This window comes from Nansenia antarctica (genome assembly GCF_963989245.1).
Source record: "Nansenia antarctica genome assembly, chromosome: 5".
NCBI lineage: Eukaryota > Metazoa > Chordata > Actinopteri > Argentiniformes > Microstomatidae > Nansenia > Nansenia antarctica.
This window is the reverse complement of record NC_137690.1, coordinates 70,474,524-70,486,560: the sequence shown is the minus strand read 5'-3', so window position 1 is coordinate 70,486,560 and position 12,037 is coordinate 70,474,524. Positions and strand designations below refer to the sequence as shown.

The 12,037-nt window shown below is 43.5% G+C and overlaps 1 protein-coding gene across 1 annotated transcript; it reads left to right on the top strand.

Annotated features, from left to right (window-relative positions):
- Window positions 1-10,584: 10,584 nt before the first annotated feature.
- Window positions 10,585-11,277, top strand: cldn35 (claudin 35; the record flags this gene model as incomplete). Its single annotated transcript, XM_080530538.1, has 1 exon — window positions 10,585-11,277. The coding sequence occupies one exon, from the start codon at window positions 10,585-10,587 to the stop codon at window positions 11,275-11,277; it is 693 nt and encodes a 230-aa protein (XP_080386664.1).
- Between the last annotated feature and the right edge of the window lie 760 nt (window positions 11,278-12,037).

The following is a 12,037-nucleotide window of genomic DNA, read 5'->3' as shown; positions in this document are numbered from 1 at the left end:
TTAGCGAAGACTAAGTGCTTAAACGTGTGTCTTTGTATATATATGTGTGTGTGTGTGTGTGTGTGTGTGTGTGTGTCTGTGTGTGCGTGCGTGCGAGAGTGTGTTTCATGGCAGGCCACTGAATTGTAAAGGGAAATCAAGGAGATAACTGCTGTAAATGCCTCAGATTGGATGTTTTTATATTCTCACATACATATATATAAATATTTACATCTATAAAAAGCAACTTTGAACAGATGAATATACAGGCTTCACAGAGGCCGGTGGGGGTGTGTTTGTGTAGCAGTAGCAACCGTGGTTGGGGGGGGCCTGGGTGACTGACGCGGTGTCGGGAGCTGTCGGAGGGGTTGTGGGGCTTCACGTGGACGTTGACGTGGACGTTGATCCGCCTGGCGGTCCGTGTAGAAGAAGAGGGGGGGGGCGGGGTGTGGTCTGGATGGTCTGAACGGTTATGACACTGTGGGGCGTAGCACGTTTTTTTAGCAAGGCGCTAGTCGTCTGATATTTGGGGCGGGGGCGGGGCCGTCAACATGAGCTTACTTTTGAGGTCTCCTTTGCTACTGGCCAATTCATTGCACTGACCCGGGACGCTAGGCAAGCAACTGAGGGCACTCTCTCTCTTACCTTTATGCATTTATACATAAGAATCAAAAAGCAGATTTGTAAGAGTTTAATATAAAAACATTTTGTGGCTATCTTAAACTGTTGTTTTTAGAGGAGTAGTTTACTGTTGTTGTTGATGTTGTTGTTGATGATGATGTTGTTGTTGTTGTTATTGTTGTTGTTAATGTTGTTCTTGCAACGATGATTACCAGACCGGCAGCGACGTTTATGTGTGTCGTTTATGAGACCAGGACACGACGGCGGTTGGAGCTGTGAGGAGATTTTCTGGAGGTCGGAGACACTTTTGTAGCATGAGTGGCCGAGGTGTAGACCCCCCAGGTGTAGACCCCCCCAGGCAGCCCCAGGTGTTAGGATGAGGGTGTTAGGATGCTCCCTGATGCTTCTCAGTAACAGTCGTTATTTCTGGTGTTAAGGAGAAGGGGTGTCTAGTGAGATGGTGGTGTGGAGCCTGACTGGTTAGAACAGAGGTGTGTGTGTGTCTGTGGTCATCACCACCACCTGACTGGTAGAACAGGTGTGTGTGTGTGTGTGTGTGTGTGTGTGTGTGTGTGTGTGGTCGTCACCACCACCTGACTGGTAGAACAGAGGTATGTGTGTGTGTGCTCATCACCACCATCTGACTGGTAGAACAGACGTGTGTGTCTGTGGTCATCACCACCACCTGACAGGTAGAACAGGTGTGTGTGTGTGTGTCTGTGTTCATCAGATGGGCATGGCGGGCAGCAAGGTCGTGGTTCCAGTGGAAGAGTGGCGACAATCAGGGCTCGGAGGAGGAGGAGGAAACTGGGGTGGAGGGAGTTGTAAAAGAGGTATGCAATAGGCAACGAGTTTGACTTTTTAGACTTCAAATGTGTTTCTATTAATGTTTTGTGTGTATTTGAACAAGTATATCTATCTAAGTCTCTACTTATGGTGTTTCTGTTTTAGTTTTTTTTATATATAACGCAAAGGTTTTTTAACTCCGGGCACGAACAGATACAATTGTTTTAACTCCGGACATGAACAGATAAAATTGTTTTAACTCCGGACATGAACAGATAAATTTGTTTTAACTCCGGACATGAACATGATAAAAAAAGGTTTTAACTCCGGACATGAACAGATAAAAAGGTTTTAACTCCGGACATGAACAGATAAAAAGGTTTCAACTCCGGACATGAACAGATTAAAAAGGTTTTAACTCCGGACATGAACAGATAAAAAGGTTTTAACTCCGGACCTGAACAGATAAAAAGCATCAGCACTGCCCTCGGACTTATGACAGGTGGTTGTCCTGGATAATGTCTCAGTTTAGGTCATTACAGTCATGGTCATGGCTGTGCAAGGCTGCGTCCTGAAAGCTCGGGGAGTGGGGTGGGGGGGGGGGGATCGGAAGCGCACACGCCTCGTCAGGGGGGGGCGGCTCAAAGAAAAAACCCTTTTGTAATAAACCATCGGTAAAGCAGCAGGTTTGCTATGAATGAGTTTGAGCGCCTTACCTGTCCGGGGCGTGGGCGCTACCTGTGGGAGAGGAGGAGGGGGGGTGGGGGGGGGAGGGGGAGCAGCAGTGGGGAGGGGGTGAGAGGTTCAGGCATTGGATGCAATAAGTTTGGGGGCAGAGCTGTGCACTGGTTTTCCCACGGTGACTGTTTTCAACCTGTTGTGTTTCTAGTCCAAGTATGGAGCAGTCGGCAGATATGACCTGGCTCAGACTCGGAGCCTAGCTGTGCTCTGAAAGCCCGTCCGCCGTGTTTTTAAACATTGGCTAATATAAAGGAATCTGTTGAAAAGAGAGTTGTGATTTTTCCATCGCCGTGACGGTTAACTGTCAAATGAGATCATTCAATCAACCAATGGCCGAAAATCACAACTCTCTTTTCAACAGATTCCTTTATATTAGCCGATGTTAAAAACACGGTGTGTGGGCTTCAGAGCACAGCTAGGCTCTGAGACGGAGCCAGGGGCCATGTCCCCTTCTGCCCCAAGCAGGGTATGGCTACGTCCCCGTGGGTGTGGATGAGTGTTACTGGGTTAGACTGAGGCCAGGTGGGGCTCCTAGGCCAGGTGTGGCTCCTAACAGGGGACACAGAGACGGTGGCTCCCACTTTTGAACATATTATCATTGCAAAGCAATATTAACCCAAATCCAGTTTTCGAATGAGGAAAAAAAAGCTATAATTCGTCTTGTTGATGTGGATGTTGGTCTGCTCTCTATATCGCCGTTTTGTGTTTCTGTACTTGTTTTCTTTTGCTTGTATCAATCAGTGGGTATGTGCATTCTCTTAGCTCTTTAGGCTCTGTTGAGATTTTTTTTTAAAAACATTAATAACGTTTAGACTTTCCCGCCTGCATGCCAGAGTATTGTCCTAAATCTCTCTTCTTTAGTCATATTTATTAAGAGACAGAAAGAGAGAGAAAAAAAAAAAAAAATACACTTTTGGGTAAATGTTTATTAATTTTTAGTGAGACTGTTTTTAGGTTTAGCAATATTGTCCAGTCTCTTCAAGACGTATTTTAAAGATTCCTACACAAATGTCAGTAAAAAACGGAGGGCACAGGGCAGCCTGCGGCGGGGGGGGGGGTCGAGTCTTGGCGTCGTGTTCAAACTCAAACGAGGTACTTTGTTCAAACGTGAGCCCGCCAAGACCCGACCCCCCCTCCGCCGTGGCAGCTCAGGGTGGTGGCGTCCATTTTGTTCAGTCGCCACTCCCTGGTTTGTGCCCCTGCCACGCCTCTCGGGGCTCTCCTGTCCTGTGGCGCCACCTGCTGGTCCCACACAAGCGCACTTCCTCCTCTGTGAGGGGCCTCGGCCCAAGGTGACCACGGCTTCAGGATTACCTCCTTTTTCACCTTTTTAAGATCCATTCTTTTCTGTGTCCCCCCGATTGAAAGAGAGCATGATTTTATTTTTTAATTCCTCTTTTGATATATATATCTATATATATATACCTACAGACTTTGTTATTTGACATTGTGTAAGTGTAATTTAAATTTTTTAGTTCCTATTTCTGGTGTGTAGCTCTGCTGTTTTCTGCTAGTGGTCTGAGCTGTGTGACTGTCTGATAGCAATAGAAAGGTACCCTGTCTGACCTGCTGGGGAGGGGTGGGGGTTCCACTGGCCCCTCCTACAAGGGTGCCCAATCACTTGTTGTATTGCTACGTGACGTTTAAATACTTCTTTTTTTTGTTTTTTTAGCCTGCAGGGAATATTTGTGTTATCGTGCAAAGTAATAAATTGGTATTTTATGCCTATATCTACGCTGGTGGTTCTCCTCATCATTCCTTGTATGTGTTATCTGTATACACAAGGCGGTGTGTGTGTGTGTGTGTGTGTGTGTGTGTGTGTTACCTGTATACACAGGTGTGTGTGTGTATGTGTTACCTTTATACACAGGTTTGTGCATTACACAAAGGACTTGGGCTACTTCTAGATTTTAGTCCCAGGAAAAAAACATGTTTCAATAATACACTGAACAAAAATCTGAACGCAACTTGTGTACACAAGGCCTATGTACACAAAAGACCAATTTCTCTCAAATTGTGTTTACAAATTCACAATCTGTGTCAGTGAGCACTTCCAGATGCTGATTAGACAGCATGCTTATTGACTATAAAAGGCCACTCTAAAATGTGCAGCACAGCACAATGCCACAGATGTCGCAAGTTTTGAGGGAAACTCAAAACTTGTGACATCTGTGGCATTGTGCTGTGTGAAAAACTGAATGTTTTAGAGTGGCCTTTTATTGTGACCAGCCTATGGCACATCTGTGCAATAATCATGCTGTCTAATCAGCATCTGGATATGCCACACCTGTCAGGTGGATGGATTATCTCGGCAATGGAGTTAAACACAGATTTAAACAAATTTGTGAACACAATTTGAGAGAAATAGGCCTTTTGTGTACATAGAAAAAGTCTTAGATCTTTGATTTCAACTCGTGAAAAATTGGAGCAAAAACAAAAGTGTTGCGTTTATATTTTTGTTCTGTGTAATAATAATAATAATCAATTCTGTTAACACATGATGATGGTTAAAGGGCCTACTAGATATGTACAGAGTAGGGGGAACTTGCCTTTCAATTTCAACAGGAGCTCTTGCCACATGCGTGCCACTAGATGGCGTTGTTTCATTGGGAAGAGAGCCATTGGCTCATCAGCTGAGCAGGAAGAGTAAGAGACCACAAAGCTCCCAATGGCCGCCTTGGCCACTATCACAATGAAAACAAATGTACTACTACATACTATAACAGATGTTATTGTTAATAAATAGTAAACAATCTGAACAAGTATGATGATGAACAACAATCTTCACTGAAATAAGCACAGTGATAAGTATGCGTGAGAATAGTCTGAAGCAGGAAGAACTATCAAAAGACCTATAGCAGGGGTCGGCAATTAGGTTTGGCCTCGGGCCAATTTTTTTTTGAGCCACTAGATGGCGGGCCCGAATTTTTTTTTTTTTTTTTTTTTTTTTTTCCTAACACCAGGGGAGCCACCCCTCCTAAATTTCGTTGTTGGGTACCTGTACTGTAGCAATGACAATAAAGACCATTCATTCATTCCATTAATTCATTCATAAGTAATTGATTGTTAAAAAATGTGACACATTCTAATGCTTTGACTTTTCTTTCGAAAAATGTACACATCGCTAGTCAACTAACACAGCTTGTTTTGTGAGCCTGCTAACAATGTAAAGTAGTGTTGTAGTTAACTAGGTAACAATGTAAAGTAGTGTTGTAGTTAACTAGGTAACAATGTAAAGTAGTGTTCTAGTTAACTAGGTAACAATGTAAAGTAGTGTTGTAGTTAACTAGGTAACAATGTAAAGTAGTGTTGTAGTTAACTAGGTAACAATGTAAAGTAGTGTTGTAGTTAACTAGGTAACAATGTAAAGTAGTGTTGTAGTTAACTAGGTAGCAGTCCAATCCATTACGTTGCAGTATTTTGGCTTGACTAGCAAGTTTGTGTTGTGATTCTCAACAACGTTGAAACGTAGTTTCACCCTTTTCCATAGTTTTGAATAATAAATGTGTGGACTGACGATGTAGCGCAGCCTAGCTTATTCTAATAATTATTTAACATACTTTCATTCTGAATGATTCCCCCCTCCTCCCAGACAAGGTCACATTATTATTGGATTGGTTGTTTGCCTGCCGGGTGAAGTTAGCTAAACATTTAACCTGCTAACTAGCAAGAGAAACATCATGTCACTCTCCAAAGGTGTAAAGAGGAAAGTTGACGGTGAAAACAGGGCATTTAAAGAGGAATGGACAGCGAACTATAATGTTCATCCTACCTGGTTTCATCAACGCAAAGCCGTTGTGAGACTCACATCTTCCGTGCTCACAATGTTCCCTTTCTTTACATGCGAGTCGTCCTTTTCCTCAATGAATGTGATAAAGACGCACGAGAGGAATCGATTGATGCAAAAAAAACCTTGAGAACTGCCTGCGGATTAAAGTGACGTCCATATAACCAGATATCAAGCAAATACTGACCGATGGGAGATGCCACTTTTCACATTAAGTGAGTACCAAGCCTGTCGTTATTGTATTTAATAACCTAATTGTATTTTGTATATTTTGAATGAATGGCTCATTGTAATTATTATCCCTAATAGCGTGTTTGCTCTGTCTTTTCAGGAGCATAGGCCTATGCACCACCACCCCTCGCATAAGCGGATTACTTTTCTTTCTTTTCTTTTTTTCACCGATTTTGTTGTCAATGTTTTTCAGAATATTAAACTGAATTTGCTTTGTTACTGTTCATATGTGTGTTGCAGTCACATATACGTAAACATTACGTTTGAATTATTTACTGAGCTGGTGTTATTTTTTTCAAACCACACACGGCTATTTCAGCACTACACGTTGTCCACCTACTTATGATTCACTATGAGGGGTTCAGCGTCAGTGCGCTTCGGTGCACCCCGCTGCCTGATTATCTGTCCCTGTGTCATTCACTCTCAACATGGATAAAAGTACAATAAGCATTATTCAGGTGGAGGTAGATTCTCTATTCGGACATTATAGGCGCTATATGTGGGACTGTCGGTCGGATATTGTAAAAAAAAAAAAAAAAAATAAAAAAAAAAAAAAGTGGATTCTCCAAATATTCTGCTGGGCCAAATATTATTGGTGATGGGCCAGCAATGGCCCGCGGGCCGCCTATTGCCGACCCCTGACCTATAGTGTCACCTATATGTGATTCATGATAAAGACCTATATGAATATGTGATTCATGATAGACCTATATGAATATGTGATTCATGATAAAGACCTATATGAATATGTGATTCAGGATACAGACCTATATGAATATGTGATTCATGATGAAGACCTATATGAATATGTGATTCATGATAAAGACCTATATGAATATGTGATTCATGATAATGACCTATATGAATATGTGATTAAGGATAAAGACCTATATGAATATGTGATTCAGGATAAAGACCTATATGAATATGTGATTCATGATTAAGACCTATATGAATGTGATTCAGGATAAAGACCTATATGAATATGTGATTCATGATAATGACCTATATGAATATGTGATTCATGATAGACCTATATGAATATGTGATTCATGATACAGACCTATATGAATATGTGATTCATGATAATGACCTATATGAATATGTGATTCATGATAATGCTATAGGGTCTGCTTTCCCAGACACAGATTAAGCTGAACTAAAATTGTATAATCTATAGAAAATATACCATTACCTTTGTATAGCACTCTCTCATGGACTCAAAGCGCTTAACATGAATATTAAAACATTTAAAATAACAAATAAAATATAGGAGGACCTGTATATTCAATGCCTGCCTGAACAGGTGACTTTTTAGCAAGGTCTTAAAAGAGTTTATACAACAGTTAGTTCAGACCAAGTAATTTGATTGGACAAGAGGCATTCCATGAGTGCTGATATACAGTATAACAGCACTGGGACCTTTAACTATATGTATCACTCCGCCGCACAGATGTTCTACTAAATGACCGTTAATTAGACTACATGTTTGTGTTCAGGTTACTAGGCAACAGTCCATTTGAAGTTCAGTTGCGGAACTATTTTTTGTTTATTTTTATGATTAAATAAACAAACAAATCATTATCTGTTGTCGCTTATTACTGTTAACTAATAAATCGGGCTGTAGAACTGTTGTATAAAAGCAATATCACACTCGAGGTCGTGCTGTTATACTGAATATCAGCACGGCTGTGAGGCCTGCGGCCTCGTACCTATGACCGAATCACAGCCGTGCTGATATTCAGTATAACACACTCCCTCTCGTGTGATATTGCTTAAGTAGCAGTAGCTCTGACAGTGTGGAAGTGAACATTCCATAGACAAGGAGCAGCAGATGACAAAGCCTATATAATGTAAACAAATAAAAAAAACTATATAATTGGGTGTCACACATTTCTTGCATTTTTGAGTGCATACCACTGATTTCTGGCTGTCAATTACACCTGTGTGCTGTTTGACAACAAGCAGACATGTCTATTCATCAAAATGGATGGCTGCCTGTGGCCCCGCCCCCCCTCTCTTTGTGTCTTTACCCCTCCTCTCTGATTTCCTGTGTCCCGTCCTGTTGTCATGGCCACCGTTACCAAGGAGAGGAGGCCACACAAGAAAGGAAACCCGAACCATAGATCTTGTTGCCATAATATTTAATTCATTACCATAGACACCAAAGTTCCATGTAGTGAGAGAGGGACAACGGATGAACATATCATTGTTAGCAAAATACAGAGCTTGCTCACAGTCACAAAATTACAGGTGTTTTTTTGGCACATTGTTGGTAACAGAAAGACCCCTCCCCCCTTACAATAACACAACCCTCACAACAAAAACGTGTTCTCATTGTTTTCACATAAATTACGAACCGAAAACACATTTTTGCTCAATATTTACATACAATACCCTATATGCAAGCATAACTTGGATGTGAGATGTTCTTGATGCTCCAGAATATAGAGTGGAAGTCTGTTTTGACAGTGGTCATTTGAGAGCATAGAACTTTGTAATTGATAATTGATGCCAGTCACTCCCCAGTGAATGATGACGTGTCGAGCCATCGGACGCCTCACGTGGATGGACAGCACTCTCGTGCTACTGTGAAGTAGATCTTTCTTTCACAACTATTTGGATATATCTCTCATTTTGATCGAAACCAGAAATCTCTACCTCATGGTGAACTTGTACTTTTTAACAGTTTTGACTTGATTTCATAAGTCTGTTATGAGGTGTCCCTGCTGCATTCTGTCACTTGAAGGAATTTGCTTTTTACCTGCAATGTTTTTTGTGTTGTTTTCGGCTTTGTAGTCAGGGCCAGTCTGCTCCCCCTACTCCCCACAAACAAACATAACACACCACCTAGCCCGCGCTTTAGCACTTCTACCTTTCATTGCAGTCGCAGACAAAAAGCAGAGTGAAAGCAGATTTTTTTTGTAAAAGCTAATTTAGAGCATTAAATCCCTATTGTCGAGGCCCCCTAGATTGTCTTTATGTTAATTGCTCCACCTACAGACACCACTGTCTGACTCCCCCCCCCACCCTCTCTCTCTCTCTCACCCCCTCTACTCTCTCTCTCTCTCTCACCCCCCCTCTCTCTCATCAGGCACAGTGTAGCACTTGAGGTTGTCCGTGAACGGGTGTTGTTGTGAAGATAGGAGGGACACAGCCGCTCTACTTCTCTGACTGTCTTAACTATCTTAAGTTATCTACTGTCTAAACAGGGGCTGGTCTGACCCTTTGGGTTTGGCGCGAGCAGGGGGAGGGAAGCTGAACCTGCGTGGAGTCTGAAGTGGCCTCTGCAGGCTCGGACCCCTTTGTGCTCGTTGTGACGAGACACTTCAACCGACGGCCGCGGCTGATGAGGTCTGCCTCCATCCATCACTCTCTGAGACGGTGAGTGTCTTTCGGACGACACAACCAACCGCCGTTTACGTTGTAGCTGGTGGTACAACAACGCCGGAGCACCGGCAGAGACACGATGGCTTGTGAACGGAGGTGAATTTTGAAGGCTGACCAAATACCAACATCCTTTATTGACTGTACTTCCATCAGTTGGCAGATTTTTTTGGGTGCTTCATTGGAAATTCGTTTGTATGTCTTATATCTCTCGTGGACTTCTTTGTTCATATTTTGCGGACTACAGTTCTTTCCACCCAGGGATTAGGATTACAACGGCACCGGCTCTGAATCAAGGTATCAAATTTTATCGGCCCGATCCATCTAGGTAAGGCTACACCAAAGACCTGGAGAGTAACTGAGACACCCATCCTCCCGGTCAGCCCAGTGTTTGGGTTAGCGTGAGGTTAAAGCGCCAGTACTGCTGACAGACTCGGCGCCCGGTGGTGCCAACGTATTTGAAGCTCGATCAATAACGGCATGAGTGAGCTGCCACAAGTGGCCGCGCTGTTATTGGCTCTTCAATAATTAATCAGTTGAACAGAGAAAGAGGGAGAAAGTAAATCAGCTTGGAGTGACGGATGTTGGAGGAGGAGAGGATACTACGACACTGGAAAGCGGAGTGAGTGTTTGGATGGTCTGTGAAGTTGAAAACATCTGGCTGGATGTTAGACAGAAAAACACACCCCGAAAAAAGAAGGGCAAGTGGTTTCCAAAGTCTGGGGGGTGACTAAGAAGTTGGGGGTTACCAAAACAGGAAAGTGAAAGGCCCAGAGAGAGAGCAGAGGGAAGGGGACACGTAGAGAAGGAAGACTCGACTTCCGAGAGTAAAGCAAGAAGTGGTCCAGTCAGTCTAGTGACAGTTACAGTAGTAACTACTAGTAGCTACAGTCTAGTCTAGTTACAGTAGTAACTACTAGTAGCTACAGTCTAGTCTAGTTACAGTAGTAACTACTAGTAGCTACAGTCTAGTCTAGTTACAGTAGTAACTACTAGTAGCTACAGTCTAGTCTTGTTCCAGTAGGGATCCTAGACGTCAGGGAGGGTCAGTCATGGTGAACACGGGGATGCAGCTGATCAGCTTCACATGTGCCGTGACCGGCTGGGTCATGGCGATCGCCGTGACGGCCCTGCCTCAGTGGAAGGTCACCGCTTTCATCGGCAGCAACATCCTCACCTCGGAGATCAAATGGGAGGGCATCTGGATGAACTGTATCTACCAGACCACGGGTCACATGCAGTGCAAGACCTACGATTCCATGCTGGCTCTGCCGCCCGACATCCAGGCCGCCCGCGCCCTCATGTGCGTGGCCATCTTCCTGGGCTGGCTGTCCTGCACCGTCTCCTGCTGCGGCATGAAGTGCACCACCTGCGCCGGGGACGACCGTCGCGCCAAGGCAGGCATCGCCCTGTCAGGAGGGGTGCTGTTCATCCTGACGGGCCTGTGCGTACTGGTGCCCGTCTCCTGGACCGCCAACACGGTCGTCCAGGACTTCTACAACCCCAACGTGCCCATCATGCACAAGCGGGAGCTGGGCCAGGCCATCTACCTGGGCTGGGCGTCCGCGGTTATACTCATGATCAGCGGGGCCGTGTTGAGCAGCACCTGCCCCCACATGGAGGGAGGAGGGGGGGGTTACCGCCGGGGCTACATGGGCCGAAGCTTCGCTAACACGCGGCCCTCCATGCACGACCCTCCTAAACCCATCTCCTCCAGCAGCCTGCCCATGAAGGAGTATGTGTAGTCAGGAAAGTGGAAGACGGAGAGGGAGGGGAGGTTGTCACTTGAAGGTTATGAGAATATGAAAAAGTGGATTTTTGATTCTTTACTGCAGTTACCTCTCTTTGATTGTGAGCCTGAAGGATTTTGATTTACAGTTTTTTTGCCGAATGTATTTATTCAATTCAACTTTTTAAAATATATATATATATATATACACGTCTATTTATTCTTTTGAGACAAGTCTGCAAGACCATTATCATTGTCTATTGTCTGTTTTAGACTGGCCTTTATTGCACTATAATAGGTCGTTTGTAGTAAGCAGAGACATCCTTTGGATGATGACTGATCACACTGTCAAATCAATGTCGTAGCGGCCTTCTTGGTCCGTCATCACTCACATATTACCGTTTGGTTTGAATTGTGTTGTGAAAATTGTAGTGATTTCTTTCCACAATTCTTGTTAGATAACCATTTTATTATTTTCACAAAGTTGTTGTCACAACTATTCAACAGAGTTTGAAATTGTAAAATAATAAAACATTTTCCAAAGGGTGTTTTAATAAATAACCAACCTTAACCTCTACCTGATTAATGTTCAAAAAGTGACGCCCCTATCAAAATGGTCCCTGCTGCAGTTGGCCAGAGTATTTTGCTCCCTTAGTTCAAAACAGCAAATCCTCAGTAGCGCAGGGAAGAATACAAGTTTTCTGTTAACATAAGTTAGTGAGTAAAAGAAGGTAAAGAGGTGCCACCAATGTTTTAACACTGTTTATTTTCTTTCA